Source organism: Maylandia zebra, linkage group LG2 (genome assembly GCF_041146795.1).
Source record: "Maylandia zebra isolate NMK-2024a linkage group LG2, Mzebra_GT3a, whole genome shotgun sequence".
NCBI lineage: Eukaryota > Metazoa > Chordata > Actinopteri > Cichliformes > Cichlidae > Maylandia > Maylandia zebra.
Genome location: NC_135168.1, coordinates 32196434 through 32224369, shown reverse-complemented (window position 1 = coordinate 32224369; position 27936 = coordinate 32196434). Strand labels below are relative to the sequence as shown.

Genomic DNA, 27936 nt, shown 5'->3' with positions numbered 1-27936 from the left:
TGAAAAGATCAGATGGAGACATGTGTCTGGTCATAAAACATGTCAATAGATTATAGTCAGGAAACCTTTGTTGATATTAACCCCGTGAAATTATCGCAGTGATTCCCACGCTGTATTTATTTGTTCCTGTGTGTCTGTGCATGTATGAAGACTACTGCTCCTATGCAAGGACATGACGATCACTCGTATCGGGATGACAAATAATTATAATATGAATAATGAGAACATGAGCAAACTCATAAAAATACAAAAAAAAGAGATCTCATGATGAAGAGGGCTTATCAACTTTCAGCCCAGATTGGCCAATGGCGATGCGTGACTGATGCAAGGGGCGGGGTAAAAAGTGATCGGCGGGCTCTTTGACCAGTCTACACGTTGTTATATTAAAAAAAGAGCGACGTCATAGCTGATAATAAATCTCCACGCCTCCATCTCAACGCCCGAGACTTTTCTCAACACAAAAGCAAAATGTCTGCTGGATGTTCGGAGGCAGTGCAGCTCCGCGTTTGTCAGTATTTGGAGCACTAATTTGCCGTTTTTTGCCACCGGGAAGCCGCCCAACACTGACTACAAACCAGAAGGACAATAAAATCTCACTGACAGAAAAATACGAACGGCTTGTAAAATGTAAAAATGGCATCAGTTGCTAATTACCTTCACTCCGTATGGTGGATCATCGAATGTAACTAGCATGTACCTGTCGCCTCTACTAGCCGGGTCTCGGGCACGCAGCTGTCAAAAAAGAAAACCAAAACAACATATATTAATTTTGACCTATCTTCCCCAAGGAACCCTAAGCTAACCAAAGGTGCATACGTGCTGAAAAAGGTCGGGGTAAAATCATTATTTACCTTCATAAAGACCTCAACCGCGCCTTTAGCAACGTCCAGATACGTCGTACCCAAATAAGTGCGCTGATTCATAGAGGCGGACGTGTCTAACAGGAAAAGTAAAATAGGCATTTTAAATGTAAAGCCGCGGTTATATGCTTTTCTAAAATAACTATTATCCACATATGACCTATCGTGCAGCCCAACAGTTCACACATGTGTGTATATATTTGTTATAATAAGCCCCCCCCCCTCCAGTAGAGGGCCGTTGCCTCTGCCCTCTCCCTATCTGCCTTTCTAGAGCTCTGTCTCGGCTCGCGCTGTTCAACTTCTGCTCCTAACCGAATGGAACGCCCAGCTCCTTTCAGTGCGACGCCATTGGCTGAGTCCGATGGAAATGACCACGCCCCCTCAAGCACAGATATAACGAAGTCGAAATGGCTCGTGAGTACAGTTTGTCAGTCTCCTGGTGTTGGGGGTGGTTATTCAAAAGCGTGGTATAATGCCCTCGTATCTGTGGTCTCTTGAGGCTAGTTTGAAGCCACATAACTGTTTGTTGCAGTGTGAGAATTATATTCTTAGACCTGAAATGTCTTGCCGCTTGCACCGTATCCCTCCCGCCCCATCACAACCTCATACGCGCGCCCACAGATGTGATTCTTTTGCTGCGTTCAAGGCGTCTCAAAGGCTCCGTCCTTCTGACTAACGTAATAACAACGCATGTAGTTACATGACCTTGTTAACTAAAACAAAAACTGGGGAAGAAACTTACACATGCATGCTTGAGTTTGCAAATACCACAGCGGGAAAATAATTCTCGCTACCGAACCGTGTTTTTTGTATCGTTTGGCCGTAATGGTGGTAACTCCGACAATACTGAAGTCACGATAGTGTGCTTCGATGCTACCATGATATTAAGAAATAACGGAAAAATCAAATTACAGTAAGTTTTAAAACTTTATACCAGCAGTTTAGAAAAATACCTCATGCCTGGTGGAAGTTTAAAACAGGCTATTTCTTGTTTTCAGTTGGCCTATTTATACGTTATATGCTAAAGAAAACAATTTATTGCACTAGGAAAGTGTGAGTATACTTTACATCTGAGCACATTTTTTTCACAGCAGTTGTGTTGTCAAAGCATTCTGCAAATATAATTAAATTATGCCTGGGGGATAAAGTTTTCTGTGCTCCGATCCAAACGTTGTGAAATAGTAATAAACACGTTAGCCCGCGTGCTGGGAGAACATTTACGTTCTCACGTACTCGTCTTCTGCCATCCCAGCATGCACCGCGAGGTCTGCAGTACAATTATTCACAAAGAAAAAAAAGGCTTGAGGAGCAACAACAACAGGGTGGGAGCAGAAGCACAGATCTCGTTTACAGCTCCAACGTTTCACGAACCCGTGTGCTGACAACAAGGTAAAGTTTCACTCTGACTTGCTATTGAAATTAAATAAATCTGCGCTTTGCTTTCTGAAATGACACTGCGTGTAGACAACGTTTAAGAGGCAATTTGCTATCAGCTGGGTTTTCTTAGCCGGCTAACGCTAGCCATCAGTATTGAACACCGTTAGCATTACAGTGAAAATATGTGTTATTACACGAGCAGATAAAGAACATGTTATACCATCGGTATTACTTAATAATAGGCACCGTATTAATTTAAAATCACAGTTGTTATAGATTTATGTCAAATATTCAACGAAAAACCTATTTCTGGTGTTTGTTTACGTTGTTACCTGTGCTTTAAAGACAGTTTTGAGTTTATATACACTAACGAAATGCTAAAGAAATCTAGATAACTTAATAACATATCATATCTCATATACTGAAAGTGACTTCGTAGCATCGTGCTTCAAATGTAGTGATTTTATTGTGTTTTTCTGACGTGGAGCAAACTATACGTAGAAAATAAAAAGTGTTACGATACCACAGGTCTCGCTCCTCGAGTTCTTCCGTTACCATGTAAACACAAAGGGCCACGTGACCAGGCACATGGAGTTCACTTTAACTTTGTTTGCCTTTAATAAAAAGTTGTACCAATGAAATTGCCTTAGCTTTCTCGCTTATCATTAAGGTCTGAGTTTTGTTTCAAGTATTTGCCTTTAAAAATACACGTAGCGTTAAAATATAGCACGTGTAGGATTATCAGTATATAACAAAACCTTGCTGTGCTCAAGTTTTAAAGACATGGGTTTAGGTGGTTTAGAAAAGGTTTATCAATGTAAATATCTTATTACACTGTTAAATAAAAAAAAAAACAGACTAAACTAAAACATTTAGATGAGTCTAACATTTTCATTTTTTTAATCACGTAAGTGATATAATAATATTTTTTGCTTTAAATACAGAGTATTTAAAAACAGAGTAAATCTAGAATCTAATTAAGTTATAAGTGTTTAAATGTACTTTTAAATATACTAGAATATCATAATAAAATTAAGGCTATGGGGGTGGGTTAACATTTGTTGGCGGGGGATGGCTTCACTCTTTGTTATGCAGTGGGGGCGTGGAAACAGAGGGTGTGAACCCACAGAGGTGGGGGAGAAGCTAAACAGACAAAGCATCCAAGAGGTGGGCAGAAACTTGCCTTTGAGTCACTAAAGTAAACAAACAGGCACAGTAAAGTGTAAGGTAACTAGAAGCTATAGGAGATATATGAAAAAAATGAAAGAAATGTATTACCACTACACTATTACTAACCTATTAGAGTTTCATAAAATGTAAAAGAGTGACAGGCTGTTGCCTCTTGGCGTATTTTGCGTTTCATCACTTGTGTTTCTTCACAGTATCATGTCATGGCCCTAAGGAGCTGAGAGTGGGAAGTGCTGTTCACCTGAAGGGAGCTCACAAAGCTTGAGAGTTGCTAGAGAAGAGTTGGCGGGGCCTGGGCAGAGGGTAGAGCTCAGCGGGAGCCAATGCAGCAGCAGCATCGACCGCCAGAGCTGGTGGGAGGAAGCCTTCCCGTGTTCGTGTTCCCCAATGAGCTCATCTTCTATGCCGATGATCAGTCGTCTCACAAACAGGTGCTCACGCTCTACAATCCCTATGAGTTCGCCCTCAAGTTTAAAGGTCAGTGAGCAGATCGAAACAACATCTCTGTGTTTACGTATAATTGTTATGTTCATTTTTCATCTCCAATCACATGGCTACGTCGTGTATTGTTTTCTTCGTTGTCAGTGCTGTGCACAGCGCCAAACAAGTACACCGTGGTGGATGCAACTGGAGCCGTCAAGCCTCAGTGTTGCGTTGATATGTGAGTTAGTTCACGCTTTGGTGAACCTAAACTAGCAGATTGATTAATTTATTGCTATCTGTACAGCTAACTTTCTGCATCCACGCAGAGTAATCCGACACCGAGATGTGCGCGCGTGCCATTATGGGGTCTACGACAAGTTCCGGCTGCAGGTGTCAGAGCAGAGTCAGCGGAAAGCTCTGGGCCGCAAAGAGGTGACGGCCACTCTCCGTCCCTCTGCCTCACAGGACCCGCCTAGCCCCCGGCCCCAAGATGAGGAACGCCGAATTGCTGACAGCGAGTTTTTTGAACAGACTGCATTCCAGACAGGTAGGAAAAAGAGGGGAAATCGCTGCTGTGTGAAACTGCCTCTAGATGGAGCCAAATTATCACAAAATTCAATTGGTGAGCATTTCAAACGATATCGCTTATTCTAATTTTATTATTGTTCTTCCAACCCTGTGTTGCTTTGTTTTAAATAATATTCTTAATTATACCCACATTAATTTAGTGCCACATAATCTGCTGTATATTGCTATTGGGTCCCCCTTCAGACTTAAATGGAAGCAGTTTAAGTTAGTTTGGTAAATTACCAGGCTTTTTCTGAGTTACACAAGTGATTGCACTCAATCTAAGTGTGTTTATTTGTGTGTATGTGACACTTGCAGAGAGCCGTCCTGTTGCTGGAGGACCCAGTCTGTTGACAGTACTGCTTGGGCTGGTGTGTATGGCCGCCCTGATGCTCCCGACACTTGGGGAGCAAGAATCTACTGTGCCTGTCTACCTCCACTTAAGTGTTAACAAGAAACTTGTAGCTGCTTATGTTCTCGGTGAGTAAAAACAGAAGGAAGTTGCATGTTCCATTCTGAAGTGAGAACCAGGCTGTTTGTTTTGACAAAGCGTGTGATGAAATTTATAATACCCGGTGTTATTTCTTGTCATATTTTAGGGCTTCTTACAATGGTCATTCTACGCACATGAAGTGCCGTGAGCCGAAAGGAGGGAAGAAAAGAAACAGAAACATGAAGAGAATGTTCTCCCACCAGAGGCACTACTACGAGTAAAAAAAAAGTAGAGCTGACAGCAGGGGAACAGGGGTACTTATTCGATTACCTCATCCTCTGAAAAATACATTTTAGCATACTTGTTTTCAAATCTACACATTTGTGTTAATACATACACGGAACTAAAGTGACGTAAATGGGAAGAGCTGTCGTGTGTAAGGTCAGAGTGAGGGGAGCTGTCCCTGAGATAAAGGGCCTGTGAAGAAGCGTGAGGCCATTTGCTGTTGTTTGGCCTCACATATTGTCTGTAACTCTGTTGCCATTATGTGAAAGAAAGTGGTCATTTCAGTGTGAAGGAATCAACATGCAAACGCGGTACTTGTATATAAAGCCATTAAAGTTTTGTTACCTGTTACCATTATTAAATTGATGTTTTTTTAAAGCTTTTTAGAGTAGACTGAAGACTAAATGCCGTTCCTTGCATGTGTGGATACTTTGTATGAGTGGGCTTTAAGTTTGTTAGCAGTAAGATACTTCTACCTGTCACCAAAGGAGGGATCTCCTCTTGAAAGAAGAATGGTTCGCTTGCCATGCTTTATCAAATGTTTAATAAAGTCTCAATACAGCTGTAGTGTGTCATGTTCAAAGATAGATTCTGTTTTATTTTTTACACATTACATGTTGTGTCAGGAAAGCACACGGCACAGAACAGGACAATAAAGCTCCTGTTAGCTTTGCAATGATGGTGCCTGAAAATAATCCAGCGGTCTCCCTCGGGGAAGGGGTGTCATCTCAAAGCAACATGATGTGCAGCTGCTTGGGAACCAGTTGCCTCTAAAGCTGTAAATAAGGCAGAGAAATAACACTGAAGAAATTATACAGAGAGGGACGTGACACTCAAGAGAATGCTGAACTGAAATCTGTGGAAGCATTTTCCAGCAGCGAAGATGGAGGATACGCATGCACAGGGTTGTCTGATGGCACGCAAGACATTATGCACACATTGTTCTATGAAGTATTAAGATATTAATAAAAGTAAAGTACTATGAAATTACATAAATATTAACAAAACACAGCTAAATACAACCAGGAGTGAGAACGGTGTAAAGGACTATTATAAAGTTGGTGCATCCAGTAACCTACGTTTTTTTCTAGTACAGTCATTTCTCCACAGTCATCATCCCCACGTGGACACATGTTAACAGCACAAATACTTATTTCAACTTGTGTTTTTAATCACATTTAAGGAAGAATATTTTAAGCCACCCAAAGCGTCTGTGAATATTTCAGCTTGGACACCACTATCTAAAGTGTCCCGACAAAAACGAAAAGAACAAAAATGAACTATGATTGACTGATTATTGAGGGACTGTCTTGAAAACAAAGTTCAGTGACTCAAACTTGATCCACCAAAGCAAAAGTTTCAGGTGTAATTAGGGAGCATGCAAACTTTCACTGTTACATCGACAGTTTTAATGAGCAGCACCTGTGCAAAGTTTGCTGTGTGTGTACATCTCTCTGATTCCTGTCAGGATGGCCTGGACCATGTGATCTCTGATGGAGCGTTACACAATGGCCTGGCTTTATGTTGCTGTGTGAGTGGCAGGGATTCAATTCAAAGTGGCCTTTCTAACATCAGTGGAAAGTTTATTCAAAATCTGAGATGCAGTGATCAGAAGGACTCTGAGAACTCTCACCACTTCCTGCAGAGCCAGCAGCGTGGAGCCCTGTGTTTTATAATTTTTACTTCAAGCCATTCAAACAAAACTGAGATACTGAAACATAGTTTAACTGGTACAAACTCCTTCTCAAAACTGACTCACTGAAACTTCAAGTATATCTGGGCTTGAAACATAACGTAATAAACATAATTTGAAAGAAAATCTGCAAATTACTACAGGATATGGATGGACCTTGGATATTTTGTTTCAGCTTCTTATTCATCAAAATTTTGCAGTTTGAACTCCCAAAACCTTCGAAGAGAAACAAAACAGATTTCATCTCAGCATTTATGCTTCCCTTTAAAAAGCCTGGAGGGGAATCCCAGCATGTATCCTGTAAACAACACAGCACAATCATAATGCCTCAAATAATAAATAGATTAATTACTAGGAAATTACCTGTTGCCATCTTTTCTTAGTTAATAATTTTCAGAGAGTTCGATCTTATTCTAATAAACAAACATTTACATATAATAATAACAATATATTAATAATGATACTATTATCACAACTGCAGATATTGACTTTAGGTTGTGCACATTGTTACCATGTGGTACAACAAGCATCAGCATGAAAAAAACTGAAGTGCATTAAAATAAAATGAGAGATCCCATCCTGCAGAGGTCAGGCTCCTGCTGTCCTTTTCTCTGCCCACACTCACGCAGGCTCTGCCCCCTCTAGCCTGCAGATGTCACTGTTGAGGCATTTTGAGCTCAATTTTGATAAATGTCCCTGCAACTATTAGGCTACATAATTATAGGTTGGCTAAAAACAGTTGGGCAATGTTTTTGGCACACTTTGGGCCCCTTACTACCAACTAACTATCGTTACAACTATGAACTCCTTTGTATACCAAAGTATTCTAGAGTCAATCTGTCTGACAGGTAAAGCTTGGCTGAAAGTGGGTCATGCACCAGGAAAATGATCCTAAGTATAGCAGCAGTGAGACTTGCACTACATTCCCAAAAGTATTCACTCACCCATCCAAATCACTGAATTGTGAGTGAATTCAGGGTTCCAATCACTTCCATGGACATTTCCATGACTGTTCCACAGTCAACTGTTAGTGGTATAAGTGGAAGCAACTGGGAACAACAGCAACAGTAGAATCACAGAGTGGTGTCAGTGGATGCTGAGGCACACAGCCTCCTCGTCCAACATCAGTGTCCTCAAAAACGCGAAGCACTTTGAACTGTTTTGAAAAGTGCTATATAAATAGTTTATTTTTAAATGTGCTTCTGGGAGAATGGTAAAACATTTCCATAAACTCAGTCCTAAAGAGTTGAAGCTGTTATCACTATATCATTAAATCCTATGGATTAAGAATCAGATGTCACTCAAGTTCATATGTGAAGGTAGACGAGTGAATACTTTTAGCAATATTGTTTACTTCTAGAACTGGTAACACTGTTGTGCTCCTTGATGCATCCGCATTTAATTTGTATGTTTTGGTTTATGAAGTACTAAAACTGAGAAAAATCAATAATTGACTCCAAAAAAAAAAAGTAGTAAAAATAAATGCACGAAATGTCCTATAAAAATACTGGTACCATAATTGATGAAATGTGAAACTTGCTATTCAGATTAAACTTCTCCATTTCCATATAATGTTTGTTTTCCTATATTTATCGTTTCCCATTTTCCCCATGCATTATTTTTATATGGATTTTTAAATATATCCAGTGCATTTGATTGGATATTTCTTTAATTCATTCCTTATTTTTTCTGGATTTTTGGCAGTCATAAACTGAGAAAAACCCCACAAACTCCAATTTCCGTTGGACTAATATTTCGGGAATTTATTTTTATTTTGGTAGTTTTGGTCTTCCATATACGAGCGCTAATACAGAAGAAAACACTGATACAAAAGCATAATGAAATAATTTATTTACTCCTGATGTCCGCTACAATAGCAGTCACAAAAGACGAGCAGATTACAGCCTCTATTACAGACATACAGTATAGCATATCATTTGCTAAGTTCATGCCCTGAACACTTCATAAAATGAGCAGAAGAGGAAAGAAAAAAAAAAAAAAAAAAAAAAAAAAAAACGCATCGTGAAGGGAACAAAAACAAAGCAGAAACCCCCAACATTTTCCTATTTGTATTTTTAAAAAAAAAAAAAACAAACCCATTCAGTAAGTGAACTGCAACCACACTTGTTTAAATTAAAAGGGCACACTTCCATAAAATGATTTACAATCACTTCCTTTTTGTACCGGTACATAAACATTTAAGGTTACAGAGCCACAGAGGGGTTCGGAAGTATCGAGTTATACGGATGGATATGAACACTGGGGTCAGGACAAATGAAACCAAATTTAGGTGCAAATATCACAGTGCAGGCTTTAACCTCTACATATTGTAGTCAGACTTTTTTCTTCTTCAAATTTAGTTGTTTCCTGCTTAAGACTCACACAGGCTGAAACACTACAGGACCAAGCATCCTGTGCAATATGTGTTGGAGAAAAAAAAAGAAAAAAGTGTAACCACAGCAGAAAGAGCAGTCTCTTTACTCACAATGTGATGGTGCTGTTTTTTTGCCTCGTGTTCCAGCAGTCACTTGATTTGGTGTAAATGACAGCACAGATGGCTTACTGCAGATAGAACGAATCCAATTTTATAACAAATGTGTTGTCCATAAATAAGAACACTTTGCCAGAAGGAACAAGGGGAAAAAAGAAGTCAGATTTTCATACTTTTATCCACAAAAATCATCCTGGTAAGAACACAGGAACTTTTAGTGTTGAGACTACCAGGAATGATCATGATTTACCACTTGCTCAGAATTACCAATTAAAGTAGCAGCAAATCATTTTTTTGGAGCTGAAGGGGAGGGAAGAAAAAAAAAAAAAAAAATGCAAACACCACAGTTCACAGCCTATACCATAAAAATATTTAGAATATCTGCTCAGGCAGCAGGAAAACAATAAGTTAAATCTTTTCTTACAAAATCTGCAGACTGTGCACACACCAAGGCCAGTGGGCCAGACATTTTCCAGCACAAAAACAGGGAAATGCACACATCCAAGTAGTCTTTATATGTCCAGTGCTCAATGTCTCTCTCTCTGGTGAGGGGAACTGGCAGGACAGATTTATACAACAGCCACTTATTAGTATCCCTACGAAGGCTGGCACCATCCAAGATCAATTAGCAGCTGGTGCGCGCAGCGACTTCCCTCAGTCCTAGTTTTACTAGGATTACCTCTTACACAAATACATCCATGGCTGTAGTCTCCTTAAAATCGAGACCCTCCATAAAAGATAGCCATAAAAACAGCCAGTCAGAAGAAAGTGTGGGGGAAAACTCCACTTGAAGGAAATGTAGTTGGCGATGTGAAGGGTCTGAAAAGGAAACCAGTTCCCTGGAGAGAAGTCTTTTCCACTCTTCCCCCCCCCATAGTCTTAGATATCCCATGCTCATTTGGGAGACAAATCCTGGAGAGAAGCAAAGGGTGAGTTGCTGGATGAGGAAGGAGACACTCCCTCCATTTTGCCTGGCGAGTCGGTGGAGGAGCCCACGCTGCTGAGGCTTCCATCCAGTAAATCTGGAGAGTGACTGAGAGGGAAGAAAAAGGTAGTCTTCAGAAAAGTTTGCATAACTAATTCACCCTGAATGAATGCACTGCTCAAAATCTCAAATGTCAGCACTCACACTGACTCAACTTTGAGACAGAATCGCCCCAGAATCAATATACTTCGATTTCTATGGAAGTAAATAGTTCTTAAATAAAACTGTAAAACTGCTGCCAGTGAGGTGACTGACATTTGATTCCGATCAGAATCAACAAGGCTCAATAAAATCCCCTATTAATTACTCAAATCCTCTTCATGTAGGGGTTTCCTTGTTTTTCCATTTACGAGATGGTGACTAGTAATCAAGCTTGGCTTTTAGAGCCAGTGTGTCTGCCTACTTGCCTCAGCACTCAAAAGCTCATCCTTATCTAAGCAGCTTCTTATTTGTTGATGGGCCTGAGAGTTACTTACCAGGAGCTGAGATCTGACAGGTTGGAGACATCCGAGGACAGCATGGTGGTGGTGCCCTGGAAGAGCCTCTTGGGTTGACTCTCCGTTTCCATCTCACCTGCAGAGTAAAAGGCGTCCAACATTTAGAAATTGACACATGAGCTGTGCGACTATTCACAAAAGAGCCAGGCAGATGAACAGGCAAAGTTTACACTTGGTGAACTTTTACCTAGTCACATCCATACTGATTAACAGCACGTTCAATCTGCAGCGTGGCAGTGTTTTGTCAACAGAGGACCACAAAGTACACATGCACACACCAACACACCCAAAATCAAAACAAATGTCATGTTTAATGATTAAGGATTCAAATGTGAACCTCTCAGAATTTGCATATTGCAATAGGTTTACTCTACTTTACCCGTCTGTGTGTATACACAGGCACACATTTACTGGCTACAATGGCAGCAGCAACAACCAGCCTGAGCCGGTTGTGACACTCGTTACCCTCTCATATAATGTTATTTCAGTTCAAAACAATGAGGTTAGAATGATTTAATATTCTCACACTGATTTACTCCATTTAGAAATAACATGCAGTCAGTTTGTTGACTGAAGAGCAGGTTCATTTCAGATGACTCAGACTGAGACTGAGTTGAGACTGCTCGTCAGACATGTAACCAAACCGAGTTGTGTGGCATTAACATTTAGTGTCCAGATCACAAGTCAAATGTTTTTCTTCCAAGAATCTTTATTTCCATGAACCATTATAGATACTGTTTAACCACAGATATGGCACAAGCACAACATCATCAAGTCTGTTTGGAAAATATTTTGAATCTCATGTAGAACATCGGCTGGCATGTCTAGCCCTATTGGGCTGTTCGCTATAACGAGATACATCAGACGAAACATCTATCGTTTCATGTTACGCTATTGTTTGTTTCGTGGTATCGCAAAATAAACTGTTGACAGCAAAGTTTTTTCATTGTTTTGATGGTAACTGTAGAATTTCTTGAAGTTCTCTCTTTCTCTTATATTTAATATAACCACACTACAGATGGACAAGTGGCTGTTTTTAAGCGTTGTCATTAGCAACAACAACAACAACAACGGTAAAATCATTGCGTGGCTCCGCCGTCCGCTTGTTTATTTCCCCACATAAACCTTTCATAATTGAGTTGAAGATCCTGTTCAGATTTTTCAAAATAAACTGAATCACACAAAAGAGCCGTCAGGTACTAAAAAATAAACCTTAGAACAGGCGTTTCCCTGCTGCACGCCGTGTAATAAATACTCAATGAAAATTGCGGCCGTGCCTCGACTCCAGGTACACCGCGCTCAGCTGAAAACACTTTAACCAAGCCGAGTTGCCCGAGATTCACAGAATTTACAGAAAATGTAAAAATGTATTTAGTTGTCAGGAGGATGATAAATGTCTCATATCGGGATATGAGATTTTGGTCATATCGCACAGCCCTACCAGCCTAACAAGCATTTCCTGCACCACAGCGCTTAATAAATTAACTTCATCAATATAAAGACCACCGAAGACTCGTTTCCACAACATTTGTCCTGTAGTCTAAGAACAGTGATGATTAACAGAAATATGCATGTCATACCATTTAAAATGTATTAAATTCTTAGATGTCCGACATTTCTTTACAAATATATTCTTCATTAGAATCAAAGCTTCAAGGCCGACATGTTGAACAGATGGCTTCTGACTACAGTCGTGCTGATGGACGATAACATCAGAGCTCACCAATCAAGACGACTTTCACCTCATTTCCCCTTTGATGCATTAAATTAAATATTATCCGATTCAAGTTTTAAGTTGCATGTTCACATCCACATCCCTCCCATAACCAACACTTTCGAAACATATGTCCGAGGGCACACAGGTTCATGCCCAGACTTTCAAATTGATCATCATTATATGACAGAAGACTAACAGGATACTTCTGACTGCATGATGGTTTAGAAACTGGAACTTAATGAGCCCACTCACCAGTTTTTTGCTTTTTGGGGAATTTTTTGGCACATTGTGCTTTATAAAGGGTGGATAGTGCTGCCATAATGGAGGGACTATAGATCAAATCATCCAACCCTAGTTCCAACCATAAAAGAAATCTACATCATGATCAGAAAACCTTTTTAACCCTTCGCTGTGACCTTTCAGAGTAATCTCACGTAGACTGAATGGTGTGGAAGGTCACAGCCTATTGAGTTAAAACCAGTTTCTGGTTATGATGTAGATTTCCTAAATAAGTCTAAATCAGGCATTAATCACTGGATGTGAGCACCAGTCTCTCAAGTCAAAACAGATGAACACCTTGGCCATGATTAACTCCTCTCTCAGCAAGGTGTTGTAAAATAAAGTGGCCCCTGATCCCACAGCGAGAACAATGTGCAGAGGTTACACCAGACAAGTCAGAGGACTGACGCCTAAACCCTAAAAACATAAAGTAAAATATGCTTAAGGTAGCTAAAGTTTGTTTTAGGACGCCACCAGCAAACTGATGCGATTATAGCTCATCTCTTTTGAGTGGGAGGTCAATCTCATAATCTCCGTGTAAACACAGAGGGTCAGAGGTTACAAATGCCAGGATGTACATGCACTCAAATCGGCTTCCAAAACAGAGAGCAGAGGTAGGTCTGATTGCAACACACTCAGAGGGAGTGTGCCTGTTTGCTGCTGCGTTAATGTGCAAAGCCTCCCTTACACAGAGCATTGAAAGCATGTCTAAAGCACGACTCACCTTTGCGTTTTATTGGACCGAGTATGCTGGCTCTGATGCAGTTGATCGGACTTTGACTCCGTCGACTGAACAAGACAGAAAACAGGAACAATTAAAATCAATACATTTGGAAATACAGCAACAAACTGTGGGCATGAGCTGAAGTTGCAAACATAATTGTGCAAAGTTTGTAACTGACAGATTTTAACTCTTTAACTTTAAGCTGTGACAGCTCAAAAGAATTTGTACTCACCCAAATCGCCGTGTTGGGCTGGGTATTGGGCTGGGAGTGAGACCATTGCTGCTCACCAGAATTTGTAGTGAAGGAGAGAAACACTGCTGCTTGTAGGAGGGGGAGAGCAGAAAACATAGATAACGCATTAGATAAATCTGCAACTGATAACATTTAAGTGGTGAAAAATTACTGCTTAATCGTCACCAACTTCAGACTGCTCCAAATACTCAGTTTTAGATGGTTTTACATGGTCACCTCAGGAGGGGGGACAAATGAAGGAAGAGGAGCAAGAATTGTTTGTTTCAGACCACGGAGACATTAAAGTGTAGTGCTAATATAAAAATCTGAATTGTTTTGTGGAGCTGGAAAAAAAGCCGAATGAATCTCTTAAGAGAAAATGTTGCATCTTGGAGCTGCAGCAAACTAGAAGCCTTTTTTCACTAGTACCTAATTTGGCTCGACTTTGGTTGGTTTCCACTACAAGCCGGTAACACCTGATGTGCATGAGGATGTTAAAGCAATGCAGCCCAAAGTCCCCTGAAGTCATGTGTATGAGACATGAACACCACAGCATGTTGAGGCGATGGTATATCTGCCGCTCGGTCTACAGCTTTTTGCCAGACTCTGGGATCACGGTGTTTTTTTTCTGGCCATCACGCTCGTTGCTGGGTTTAAAAGAGGGACGTTTTGATTTTCACGAAGGAGACCCTCTCATGACTCATCAAGTGATGCCACTGACTAGCCAATCTGTGAATGCAGTCTGCTGGCGTCACATTTCCAGATCGCATCGGCTCTTTTTACCAGGCACTACCGCATAATGGAAAACCTACAAACGGAGTTGAGCTGTGCTGAGCCAAACAGGTACTAGTGGAAAAAGGCTAAAGGCCTAAGAAGCTCCTGCTTCACTGCAGCCAACTGTTCCCTGTAGGCTGCACATAATTAAATTATTAGTCAACTGGGTTATAGTAAGTAACTAGATCTAGTTAATGAAACTATAATGCGATAACTGTGACTCTAACCACAGTTAATGTCAGATGTACCTTTTTTCCTATTCCTCTTGTTGGGGACGGGGCTGGAGACACAGGCACAAAGTCGATTCGCTTTGGAGATGAAGATACAGGCTTTTCCAAATCATTGTCACTCTAAAAAACATTAAAGATTTCACAGTTCACCGTGTGTTTACAGCATCCTTTAGTCCAATAGTAACATCACTGCAAGTGTGGGAGTATTATACTACCAACTCAGCCTGACCTTTAGAGACTGGTGGCCCTGTTAACTCCCAGTTATTTCAGCGTTACTCTAGCATGTTTCTACTTGTCCTCTCTATAGTAACAAAGAGAGACCAAGAAAGGCCAGGGGCCAAAACATGCAAAACTGCCCGTCAGCAGAACATAATCAGCAACATATATGGGACAGAGTTTTTACCAGACTAAGGCTTTCCTCCCAAGAATGGCTCATCTGCATAGCAGCTTGAACTTCCCTGAGTGCACAACAACAATCAGAACATGGAGTCATCAGCCTGTCACCAACAACACAGCAGATCTCCTCATTCAAACACTGTGTATAAATGGATAGCTTACCGTTCATGTGCAGTTTCTCTGTTCATCACATCTATGCCCTCTTCCTGCAAGAGAACAAAAGAGACCCAAAGGTTTAAAAAATAAATAAATAAATTAAAAAAAAAAAAAAATCACATTAGCTACCATCACATCATTTTAACTTTTCTGAGTTATGTTCTTTAAAGTGGACCCATTACATTTTCCCCCTGGATAAAAATGATATGTACTCTTATTAAAATATTATTAAATATGGCAGAGAGAGAGAAAGACATCTTTTTTTGATGGGGGTCAAGAAGAAGCGCTTCAGTTCACAGTACAAGATTAACAAGCCCATTTCAGGCTCAGTCTTATCTCAGATGCTACAACTGAACCACTCCCCACCACCAACATCCATGTGTTTTCTTATGGAAATCAAGACTTACTCTGCAGGAGTGTGATACTAAGAGTTGATTGGCTTGTTAAGATCAAGGACCCTGTGAATGCCTAAAGAGGTTGCTCTTGCATGTCTCTTACTACAGCCGACGTAGACATTGGTCTGAAGAGCTCAACTTCCACAGGAATTACTTTTACTGCAACCACCTCAATTCCTTACTTGTTTAATTTGATGAAGTCTGGTACTCGGGACCCGAATGGGCGATGAAGGAACCTGTAAGAGGAGGACATGGCTGATAATGAGTAAACACTCATTACAGTAACTCAGGCATCTCAATCAAGTTAGAATATGTTTATGAACCACTATACCATGTTGGGCCTGTTCACAACTGTAGTGCTATTTCTCCGGCACCGTAGGACCTCCTTCTGGAACACCTGGGAGTTATCACTGCAAAGTCGAATTATGAACGCCTTTAACCATCATGTCAATGCAAATGAACTTGTTTCAATGTGTGAATAAGGAAAGAGTTTTAACTTTGCAGTAAATTAAAGTCAGATTGCCCTACCTTAATCCATTTATCATGGGTGCACTGTTGGATCTTCTCAGGTGTCCATCACTTGGAAGTATGGAAGCTGGGATTTCCAGATCCAGTTCCATCTTTTCTTGTGGCATGACTCCTGAGCTGTTCATTTCGCTAAACAACGCTTCACCACCACCCCTCACCGATTCAGCAACTTAAAATGGCGAACAGACTCAGTAAAGTTACATTACTGATCTTCAACCTGTGCAAACTTTACATGTTCTTGAAGCAATATGAGTAAACAGGTAGTTGAGCTCACCTAAGACAAGCCAACACAGTGTAGGTAACTCTCGGCAATCTGCAAGGCCCCGTGCCCAGGGTGACTCCGGTGCTGAAGCAAACTAACGCTGTATATGTACCATAACGGCGTCCAGTCCACAAAGCAGCCGTGTGTTCACCGAAGCTGCCCCTCATCAACCCTGTCTGTAACCGGTCACCAACTTTCCTGATGGATTGTTAGAGAGCCATGGCTATACACACCGCACAATGCCTACTAACAGTTGGTCTGCTGGTGCAAGGCAGCAGTTTGTGACGAGTGGATCCAAACTACCGCTGCATGTTAGCGCCTTAAATGAGCTAGCCGTAGTTAAACTAGCCAAATGGTCGCTCTGTCCACCAACTGAACGCTCGTCTTTCAGTCTACTACAAACGACATTAAAATAGCAGAGCTACATGTAGTGATGCTGATCAGCATACCCCGTAGCTAACACCGCACAGCTAGCTAATGGAAGCCAGTTGGCTCAGCGACAACAAGAGTCCAGCTACCTAGCCCGATAAGCTAACTAGCTAAGTTAACCACAATGCCATTTTCAGAAAGAGAGAGGCCGGGTCACCGTCTCACTTCACGTTTTGTCCATCAGCCCGACAGCTACAACTGCACGCAAGACGAATTAATCCGTGTCAGCTTGAAATATTGTCCACAGACTATCAAAAAAAGAAACGCTTCTGCTGGGCACCGCCAAGAATGAACCAGATCCCCCAGATGATCACACAAGAGCGAAAAGCTAGCAGCGAAGTTCACGCCCCTTTTTTTTAGCATTAGCAGGCCTGTCCAATAAAAGCGCTCCATTAGCCGGCGTGCTCAGGCGGAAAGTATTATGCTCCATCCGTGCGTTTGTTCCCCTCCAATTTCCATACATGCAAACGGTTTCACGGCAAGCCCCGGTATTCACCAGTTCCACAAAGAAATCAAAATTTACTCTGGCACACAAAGACGGCTAACGACGCGATAGTTTGTTAGAGACAGCTATGTTTGTCTTATTCCGGATATTGTTTATATCCTTCCTTGCGATCAAAAAAGATTAATTGAAAAAGAAAGGCATACAATTTATGAAGTATAGTCTCAATGTTTTCTGTAAGGACACTTTTTTTCAGATCTATAAAATAATTATGGCTAAAAGATTTCAGTAAGGTTTTACGGCAGTAAAATTTTACTGGAAAACAAACACCTCAACAGGTCTTGAGACAACGACAAGAGGCCCTGTACAGGATGGACTGGCCTTACTGTTTTCACGGGTTGCTTACTACCTGCAGATAACCATGTTTATTATGGTGCCAGTTTTGTGGTCATAAATGAAGTGAAGCTTGCAGTGAGGAGGCGAACTAGGCAGAGAAAAGTGGTTAATTTAAGGCTGGGTCTTGATAAGCATCATGAAACACAGCTGGTTATGGTTAAGATTAGTCTCAGTTTGAGGTAAGAGGAAACACAGTTTCCATTAGACTTGACACATGAAATTGGAATATAATCTAGTGCCTAGAGTTAAAATATAACATCCAGTCAGTATGAAAACAAATGTGAGCAGTGCATCTGCAAACATGAGTGGCTTTTCATCAACAGCACAAATTAAAAACCACAGTAATTATTAATTAGTGGTTGGCACTCTTGCCTCAGAGCAAGAAGGTTGCTGGTTAGCTGGAGCCTTCCTGTGTAGGCTTCCCCCCACAGTCTAAAGACACCGAGGTGTAATGTCCAGGGGGGTTATGACCCCCCCCCCAATAATCAGACCCAACCAATATAACCCCCTCAATAAAATTATGAATTATCTTGCATAAATAGGCTGTTGATTTTCTTTACTCATTTCAGGTATTACCAGCAAAATAGTTGCATGTTTAATGATCTGGGAATTTACCCAGATTTATTTATTTACATAGGCAGGGGTTTCTCCACCAAATACTGAGTCATCAAATGCTTATTTCAGTCAGTGACATGGAAACAGTGTATGACTTTTAGGTAACGTGTTGGGCTTTTTCTGGATATTTGGTTAATATTCTGTCTCTCTCCATTAAAATGCAACTGCTATAAAATTACAGATTTTTTGCAAGAGAGCAAACTTAAAAATCTTACAAATCATCAGGGGACCAAATAATTATCCCCCAATGTTAGCTTCAATTTCCAAATGACGATCAGACAACAGGAGCTCAAATGTTCATGATCTTAATGAGCAAAGATGGAAGACCAAATCTTGGCAGCATCATTCTGTCTCTGTCACTATTTATATTTTTTGGCACTTCGTGTTTCAATATATCAATAACTTGCTGTAATAGTAAAATGAAAAACTTTCTTTCAGGTTTGATGTGGAAAATTTTAATGGCTGGTGCTGCAACACTGACGATTACAGAACATTTAATTTAGCGAAACTGCAAACAAAAAGGATATTTTTTAAAAAGGGGCCTTTAATTAAATTATGTGTGAATAAAACATGTAGATACAGATTAGGAATTTCAAATATTCAAATGAAAGATTCTTAACCATTAACAGTTTGTGATTGAATATCTGCAGCGTTAAAAGGATCACCTTTTATGTTACACAAAGGAAGTGCATGTCTAAAGCTTTGATTTCATTCATTTTCATAAATTTCTTCTCAGGTTTACCAATGTCTACATAATTTAATCAGGGACAGCAGCAATTTACTTTTCTACCTAATGTTTCTTCAGCGTTACAAAACAGTACCGTAGAAAAGTGAAGTATTCTTCCAAAATATACACACACTTCAATAAAATTTTACTTCCTCTTAAGGTGTCCCATAAAACAAAAAAACAAGCACATTTTAATAGTTTCAGGTAGAATTACACAAACACAAAATAATAATATTAATAATAATAACAATAATCATTTTACACAAAATACAAAATATGAAAGAGGAGGTTGTAAATCTTATGGCAGCACAACAATTACGCGACTGCACTTGAAGCTAGCAGCATTTCCCTAAAATGCTCTCAATTAAAAAATAAAAAAGGAATAAAAGTGGGGACCATAAAAGCAATATTCTAATTCAAGGTGAAGCTGGGATCCATTCTATTAAACCCAGACGTGATTCTTTCTCAAGCAATCGAATGCAAAAAAATTGAAACCTTTGCGTGTCCATGCGTGGTGATTCAAACACGGGATTATCACGTTGGGTGTATCCTCAGGGACCCTGAGCAAGCCGATTATATTCTCATGACACAATACAAAGCAATGAAATATAACATCAATGCTAAATGGAAATGAAATAACCAAATGTTGAAAACTGTTACGAGGTGCTCTTCATGCTTTGTACTTCTCCTTCCCTGTTTCACTAATGACGCAGATATGCTGGAACAGAAAAGAAAAGAAAAAAAATACACTTAATTCTGTCAGAGATGTATAAAGAGAAAAATAGTTTTAAAATATGAGTTACAGTACTAGGAAAAAGTCTTGAGCCACTTCTTATATTTTGCTAGGAAATTAGGAAACGGCTGTAGCGATTGACAGAAACGAAAACAGAAATGGAACTACAGAGAGCAAAAACAGAGTTTGTACAAATGCAACAAACTTGAAAGTCAATATTTGTTATGACCACGTTTGTTCTTCCACACAGCCTGAATTCTTATGCTGAAAAGTTAAGCTATTCTTGGTATTGTATACTGGATCAAAATCTGACTTTTCTAGGTTCATAATAATGTCCATTAGTTTCCCATCCCCCTGAGCCATGGATTGCATTTATATAGCGCTTTTCAAGGCACCCAAAGCGCTTTACAATTCCACTTCATTCACACACTAGTGGAGACAGCTACAGTTGTAGCCACAGCTGACCTGGGGCAGACTGACAGAAGCGAGGCTGCCATATCACGCCATCGGCCCCTCTGGCCAACACCAGTAGGCGGTAGGGTAAAGTGTCTTGCCCAAGGACACAACGACCAGGACAGAGAGCCCGGGGATCGAACCGTTGACCTTCCGGTTACAGGTTCCCATCCCCCTGAGCCACGGGGCGACCTTTTCAATATACAGATCAACTGCCTGGGAACTGGGCAACACGGTGGTTAGCACTGTTGCCGCACAGCAAGAAGGTCCTGAGTTCAATTCCACCATCAGGCCGGGATCTTTCTGTGTGGAGTTTGTTCTCCCCGTGTTTGCGTGGGTTCCCTCCGGGCACTCCGGCTTCCTCCCACCGTCCAAAGACATGCAGTTTGTGGGGATAGGTTAATTGATTAGTCTAAATTGCCCACAGGTGTGAATGTGAGCGCTAATGGTTGTCTGTCTCTCTGTGTTAGCCCTGCAACAGACTGGCGACCTGCCCAGGGTGTACCCTGCCTCTCGCCCTATGACAGCTGGGATAGGCTCCAACACCCCCGGCGACCCTGAAAAGGACAAGCGGAAGCGAATGGATGGATAGATGGATGAACTGCCTGGGAAATGGAATCAGTTCTTGACCCTGACAGGCCGGTCAGCTCTGACTACCAGATGATCTGTTTCGTGTATGTACAACACATACGCACACAGTGGTGCTGGGAAATAGTTGTGCAAAATCTTACTGCCACATGCTAATATGTTGCTTAAGCTCTTCACTGTGAGATCAATTGAAACAAAAGCATCAATAGAATTCATAACAAATCCAATAATACACTTAAAATCACCCAGCTGAACGTGGACATTTTAAAGAATCTGACAAAGTCAAAGTGCCTAAAGCTCAAACCATCCAGAACTCAGAGCCAGCCACAAGCCAGCGGCCTCAGTATGAGCACAGGGCCGAGGCAGTTATGAAGAAAATTATAAAGACAAGTGGAAAAAACAAAGACTTGAAACTGATATAAGAACAAAACTGATATTTGTTTTGTTCCCGTTTTGTTTGGTAAGGTAAAATGTGTCAGGTGTTTCTGCGACAGGTTCCCATAAAGATAGAATTTAAAATCAGTTCTTTGCCAAGTCGCCTGCAATGTGAAGAGTCAGCATTGGTTCATCCCTTGAGTTGGGTGCGTTTTTATGCTTGATTTATTCATAGGTTAGTGTTAAATGGCTGGTTAAACTGTGTCAAACTGTTAATGAATACCTTTTGAGACAGGCTGCTAGTAACAAAGTGTCTAAAGACAACCTCTGGAATGAAAATGAGTGAAAAAGAAGCCAATGTCTAAAGAAAATCTTTGAGAGACCTTCAGAAAACCTGGAGAACTATGGCCCAAGACCATTTTAAAAACTTACAATAAAGTCTAAAAGGCTTGCAAGCAAAAGAAATGAAATATTAGAGGGCTCAAGACTTTTACACGATACTGTTTATCTCTTTCAAATACTTACGTTTAGATCTCTAAAGTACTCGTTGTAGTCTAGTGCATAACCCACCACAAATTTGTCAGGGACCTCAAACCCTACATCTGGGAGAAAAAGAAAAAGAACACGTGAAGCTTTTCTTACATCTTCATTGTTGCAGTTTAACAAACTGTTCTATGAGCTGAACTTCAACCAAAGTCTGTTAGGAATTCACAAGTTACAAATAATCAACTCACAATCCGGTCGGTAGCCAACACTTCTTGGTGTTCTCTTCACCAGCAAACTGAAGACAAACCAAAATGACGATAAAAATCTGCTCTAGCTGCTTAAAACCCCTCAGCCTGAAACATACCAGTCTGAAGCAGCTTTCCAGTAAAACTCCAGCAGTTCAGTGAAGCCATGAATTACCTCGCTACTTTGACCATTTTAGGATTGTACTGTTTGAGGAGCTGCAATAGCGTCTTCATCGTCTTCCCTGTGTCGATAATATCCTAGAAGCACAAAAGAGGAGCACAGATAAGCACTACTGGAAATAACAGCTGCCTACTTTAATACAGATGAAAAACAGTACGTACCTCCACAATCAAGACATTCTGTGTGCAAGAAAAAAGAAAAAGCCATTAATCAAGTGAAAAACAAGTCATCTTAAAATGCAACTGAGCTGAGTAGGAGAGCTGTGGTCTCCTGATTACACAGGGAATGCTTGCAACAGTGCAAAAGGCTGTAACTATGTGGGAGCTGTTTTACTTACAACCACATAAACAGGCCTGTTTTAAATTAATGTAAGATATTTGGGAAATGATTACATGAAAACAATAGCTTTGCTTAAATGTGGATATATTTCTTTCAAATATCTGCTCATCCTGACTGCTAGCAACTTTAGATTGGAGAAAAAACAAGGGGGTAAAAACCAGCCTTTAATATTTTTAATCATGTCAGTAGCGTTTTAGCTAGCTGTCTTTACCTTGCCTGTCAGAGTAGACAGGTCGTCTCCACCGATTACTTTGATTTCACCCGTCGACTGGTCATTCTGTGCAGACAAAAATAGGAAAAGAATAAAGGAAACCTTCAGACTGGCAAGAAAGAGTCTTTCACAGGGCGGCACAGAGTCGTGCAAAAGACCAGACAAAAGCCTGTTCTAACGTTTGAGTCTAAGGTTTATTTTTTAGCATCTGGCGGCTCTTTTTTACTTCTCATCCGTAATATAATCTGCTCTTTCACGTGGTTCAGTTTATTTTGAAAAGTCTAAACAGGATCTTGAGCTTTATTGTGAAAGGTTTATGTGGAACATAAACAAGTGGACACACAATGGTGTTACCGTCGTTATTGCTAACCACAACGCATAAAAACAGGCGCTTGTCTGTCCGTAGTGTGGTTATATAAACTATAAGAGAAATAGAGAAGTTTAAGAAATTAATATAGCCACTACAGTGACCATCAAAACGGTGAAAAAATATTGTCGTAAACAGTTTATTTTGCGACACCACGAAACAAACGATAGCGTAAAATGAAACGATAGACGTTTTTATATCGTCATCCGATATATATCGTTATATCGAACAGTATTCTGGAGTCAAATATGAGCCCAACTGTATGACAGCTAAAGCTTGCATGATGCAATGGGACAATGATTCCAAGCACAGCAGCAAAACTACAACAGAATGGCTGAAAAAGAAAAATCAACGGCTCAGTCAAAGTGCAGACCTCAACCTGACTGCAATGCTGTGGCAGGAGCCTAAGAGAGCTGTGCATAAACAAATGGACTGATGCAACAAGAAGGTCAAAGACAGAAAGTCCAACCATGAAGTCTGAGGCTGAAAATGATTAGAAACAACATTTATGGGTTGTTTTGCGTTCATGCAGTTTCTTCATTGCTCTAGACAGACTTCATATTTTTTGTTTATTTTATTTTAATAATTTAATTGATGTTAAGGCTTTATATTTCCAGGCATCCCCAGTGGGCTGACTGAAAGACACCAGCATGGCCTCATACGACCATCATTTATTTGCCGAATCCTTTCCCTACTGTGCTGTTTTGCATTTTACTTTTATAATTTAAGCAACTTTTAATCATCAGCCAAACTTTTTAGTTTATTTCCACTTCTTTTAAGTGTATACTCTAAGAAAAAGTTCCAAGAGGCTTTGGTGATTTAAAGAAAAACTATAAGACAGATCAATTACATAGTAGCTCTTGAGGCGTATGAAGTCGACCGTCATTGGGATGGAGCGGTCGCTGTTCCTGTTCAGAGCCTTGATGTAGTCGAGCAGGTCTGCGAAAAACTTGTAGCCCCCTTTCAGCACACAGAGAGCCACGATGTGGTGTCCACCCATTTCCTTCATGATCTCTCTGGCCAGCCTCTCAGTCCTGATATCACACGGTTTGGGGAGCAAGAAATAGAGGATAGTGACCTCAGTGTTCTGCAACAGTCAGCAGAAGTTGTCATTTCTTTTCAGTTTGTGTCAGCAAGCAAATGTTTCTGAAAGATTTCTGATTGCTGTAAGTTTGTCTGCATTAATCAGTGAATCCAGGTTTAACAGAGCACTTTCATCCACCACTTGCAGGAAATCTCTGGCAAGTCATAGCTGTATGAATGGGACCACCCACCTGTCCAAAATGAGTCCATGTGGGATATAGACCCTCTCCAGGTCAGCAGCATAATGCTTTGGTATGCAGAAAAGGTCCAAGTCATAACCCTGCTCCTCATCACTGATCTGAAAATAATAATAAGAAAAAACATTAGCACAAAAGAATTGAAAGAAAAATCTCAGGGGGGGATTACCAAACAAGGAGCATGGGGGGGGGGGGGCCTCACCTGACACAGGGCAACCAAGGTGAAAGAGATCAGGTTAATGGAAGTCTACTTTCCCACGAATTTTGCTGCCACACTAGTTTATCTGCCTCATTTTACCACCTAGGGCCACACTGAGCCGTCTCAAGAAAAAAACCCTGGATTCTCAGAAAGAGGAAGTTTTCCAATTTGGACATCATTAAAGCGTCAATGAATCATTCCTTTGTTGCTGCTGAAGGTCTCCTCACAAACATTTTGTCCAGCAAGATACTGCCATCTGATCTCCTTCCAGAAGTGTATGCCTCTTCCTAAGGAGGTACTTGGTAATTTGTAAAATTACATTTTATGCTGCAGGTCAAACAGCAGACCACAGGAAACCAAACAACATGACTGGCATCATGTGACAGCTGCAGCACAGAGTTCGAGGAGTCGTGGGAGGGATGAGAAAAACTGAGAAAGGGACGGTGCAGAATTTGAATCAAATACAGGAATGAACGCACCAAAACTCTGGATAACACGGTTCCCATTCTCGTGCCACATGCAGCTACACTGAAATAAAGCCTTTCCCTTTAGTCCTGCTGACATGTGGGTCAGTTTGTGAACTCTTGATAAAGGCTGATACAAAGCAGATGTCATCACAGTCACATGATTAGAAAGAGTATGTTCCACTGTTACTCACAGACTTGCCGTTTGTTTTAAAGACGTATTCGGTTCATTTCCTGCTTCGTATATTCAAGAACTCAGAAATCTATCATACCAAACAAAAACAATAGAACAAGGAAAAACAAATCAAGAAAACATAGTTGTATTTGCTTTATTTGTGGGCATTTTACCCTTTATTGGAATGGGCGGTGGAGAGAAGAGACAGGAAAGTATGGAGAGAGGAATGGGGATGAAATGCAGGAAATAAGTCAGCAGCAGGCTTGAAACCAGTACTCTAAAAGTACTCTAGCCTTCAGTAGGAGTCTCCTAGTCAACCATAATTTCCCTCTTGATTAGAAATGGCAGCTATTTTAAAACCCATATACATTTAAAGCCCAAAAATAATTCAGAAAATGACAGCAGACAGCACAATTATGTGCAACAAATAGTATTATCAGATATTCTAAAACAGTCATAGAAACACCTTAATAAATACGTACCCCTGTAAACACACAATGATTTGGAAATGTGCTTACAGACTAGCCCTGGTCAGGAACAAAGGTAATACAACTAGCAAAATGTCACTCTGCTGGTGCAACATCCTTTATCTATAGAGGACAAGGAGCAGATAACAGTGAAAAGAAACAAACTTCTTTCACATACATTTACCTAATATTTTAAACTTAAGCTATGTCTCATATAACTGCTGTTATAAAGCATCAACATTTATCAAAACGCAGAAAAACAAATCCAGTGATCCAGACTGTGGTCAAAGGAATGATGACCTTTGTGCTTGCATATTGGTCTATGTTTGACAACTTGTCAATTTTTCTTTCAATGTGATTAAGACAACAGCACAGTAAAAAGATACATTTTAGCCAAATGGACACTTTGCTTTATTATCTGTGTCTGCAAATGTTTTGGGAAATCTGTTTCCCAGAAAGGATCACAAGTACACTGGGCTTAAAATGCTGGCAACAGCCTGAAAAACAGCACACCGGTTATCTATTTACTGATCCTAGTGTAGGGGCCAGGGTAGCCTGTAGTACAGTGCACAACACAAAACACACACCAACAGATCCAGTAAGGTAGGACCTTGTATTTTGACTCAGAATGATGTAAGAAAAAGTAAATGTTACTTATCTTTTGTTAACAGCTATTTCAGTCCATCTGTGTGTCTTTTCTTTAATCTTAAAAAAGCTTAAAATTCAGTACAGCTTGGGACTTTTTCCAGAAGCAGAAGAGAACTTTTTCCATCTGTGACATCAGCTCTGCAGCGCAGACATCCACACCAACATATTTGATGTAATGTCACACATACTGGTGGTGAAATCGAATTTATTTCATTGCTGGGCCAATTTAATTTTCCACAATGCAATCACTGTACACCACCAAGCAGCTCTTCTACAGTTAGCTACTTTATATTTCAGACTGAAGTGGGCAAATCGAGCCAAATATCAGTAGCAATACTAGTATTGGTATGGGCTCAATACTAGCACAAAAGGATCTATACTTTGACTTGTGCTAAATTCATTGTTTATTTGGAAATGGGTATAAAATATTTATTTATAGCCTATAATACATTTAAACAACAGAACTACTTATGACGTTGATTACTTATGATGGAAGGTAAAAATCACAGTGATTTGGTTGTCATTAAAATGTATTTAGAATTGTCAAATTAATGATGACATCTCCACTACTCTCCTCTCCATCAGCTGCCTTTACGAGTGAAAAGTATCGGTATGTGTACTGGCCCTGTATTTACTTGGTGTCGGACCGATACCAAACTGCACGCACACTCGGGATCCTAAAGGGTTTAAAGACACCACATTCTCATACAAGTGTGGAAGCAAGATTTATACAGAGGTCTAAAGCCGCCCCAACATATTCGTATAGTACAGAAATACCACAATAGACCCATTTCTGTAATATACTTACATATCTATATTATTGCTAATATATATTGTAATATATCTATATCATGGCTAAAGCACTTCTGGATGGATGAAAACTGCATTTCGTTGCCCTGTACCTGTGACATGTGCAATGACAATAAAGTTGAATTCTATTCTATTCTATTCTACACCAACATAAACACAGTGCCGTGCACCGTTACTTAGGAGCCACACTTAAAGGGCGCGTGCTCTAACACGCCCCCTTCTTTACCCCCTCGTTCGTTTCGAGCACTTTGTTATTTTGTATAATGGTTCTGCTGACAGACGCATACACCCACACGTTAGTGGGTCCACCGCTTGCGTCACGTACGTAAGGCATATGTGGAGCGCGTGTCTATAGAGCGCCACAGGCCAAGCTGTATTGAATACAATATCCATGCAAAATAAATAAAGTAAAATACAACAAAAAGTTACCGATGTGTGAGTGGTGAAGAGTACTCAGTCCACACAGGTAGCTATCATCTAATAACTGCGGCTAACAGCCCGTCCACACACAGCGTGTTTGGCTGCATGCAGAGGTAACCTCCAACCACCTTCTGTCTCTTATTTCACTTGGGAAGAACTTACCACCACACAGGAGCTGGAAGTCGCCATGTCCGTGTCAGTCCCTGCCGTTAACAACGTGTGTACTCCAAGGTGCGGACTTCAGACAGAAAACGCTACAGCGTATCCTCAGCTTGATCTCGCGGACTCTTCACCCTCGCGACAGCGTACACATGGAGCAGATAGCTCCGCTGCTACCAGAGGTGTCTGTCTTCTTCCGGGTTCGCGCCTCTGCTGCTGTCCCGTTGCAAGCACG

General features: G+C 40.6%; 4 protein-coding genes and 1 non-coding gene across 6 annotated transcripts in view; 1 reads left to right on the top strand and 4 right to left on the bottom strand.

The window, feature by feature from the left end:
- Positions 1-1252, bottom strand: part of ints6l (integrator complex subunit 6 like) — a 23109-nt gene extending 21857 nt beyond the window's left edge. Inside the window, exons 1-2 of one of the 2 annotated variants that reach the window (XR_013101177.1) lie at positions 852-1252; positions 655-732 (exon numbers count right to left, since the gene is read on the bottom strand). Coding sequence is in view for 1 of the 2 variants with exons in the window: in XM_004563213.6 (XP_004563270.1) it covers positions 655-732; positions 852-962 (189 nt within the window). In the remaining variant the exon portion in view is untranslated. The remainder of the gene's footprint in view (positions 1-654; positions 733-851) is intronic. The other variant, XM_004563213.6, reaches the window with a different exon arrangement.
- Positions 1253-1966: 714 nt separating this feature from the next.
- On the top strand, positions 1967-5700 carry mospd1 (motile sperm domain containing 1). Its single transcript, XM_004563210.6, has 6 exons — positions 1967-2249; positions 3620-3902; positions 4011-4086; positions 4175-4395; positions 4734-4895; positions 5015-5700. The coding sequence occupies exons 2-6, from the start codon at positions 3749-3751 to the stop codon at positions 5044-5046; spliced, it is 645 nt and encodes a 214-aa protein (XP_004563267.2). The 5' UTR covers positions 1967-2249; positions 3620-3748; the 3' UTR covers positions 5047-5700.
- Positions 5701-8660: 2960 nt separating this feature from the next.
- On the bottom strand, positions 8661-17476 carry pabir2 (PABIR family member 2). Its single transcript, XM_004563209.6, has 11 exons — positions 16505-17476; positions 16231-16399; positions 16034-16112; positions 15885-15938; positions 15314-15357; positions 15159-15213; positions 14774-14875; positions 13752-13837; positions 13520-13584; positions 10779-10875; positions 8661-10350 (listed from the first exon to the last, which is right to left on the bottom strand). The coding sequence occupies exons 2-11, from the start codon at positions 16353-16355 to the stop codon at positions 10212-10214; spliced, it is 846 nt and encodes a 281-aa protein (XP_004563266.1). The 5' UTR covers positions 16356-16399; positions 16505-17476; the 3' UTR covers positions 8661-10211.
- On the bottom strand, positions 14949-15105 carry LOC111500872 (small nucleolar RNA U109). The gene has a single exon (XR_002721291.1). It is a non-coding gene; the product is annotated as a small nucleolar RNA U109 (small nucleolar RNA).
- A 1337-nt stretch (positions 17477-18813) lies between the features above and the next one.
- Positions 18814-27936, bottom strand: hprt1 (hypoxanthine phosphoribosyltransferase 1). The gene is made up of 9 exons (XM_004563208.6): positions 27705-27936; positions 24354-24460; positions 23930-24113; positions 22713-22778; positions 22324-22341; positions 22157-22239; positions 21985-22031; positions 21776-21852; positions 18814-19819 (listed from the first exon to the last, which is right to left on the bottom strand). Exons 1-9 carry the CDS (start codon positions 27729-27731, stop codon positions 19772-19774), a joined length of 657 nt encoding a protein of 218 aa, XP_004563265.1. The 5' UTR covers positions 27732-27936; the 3' UTR covers positions 18814-19771.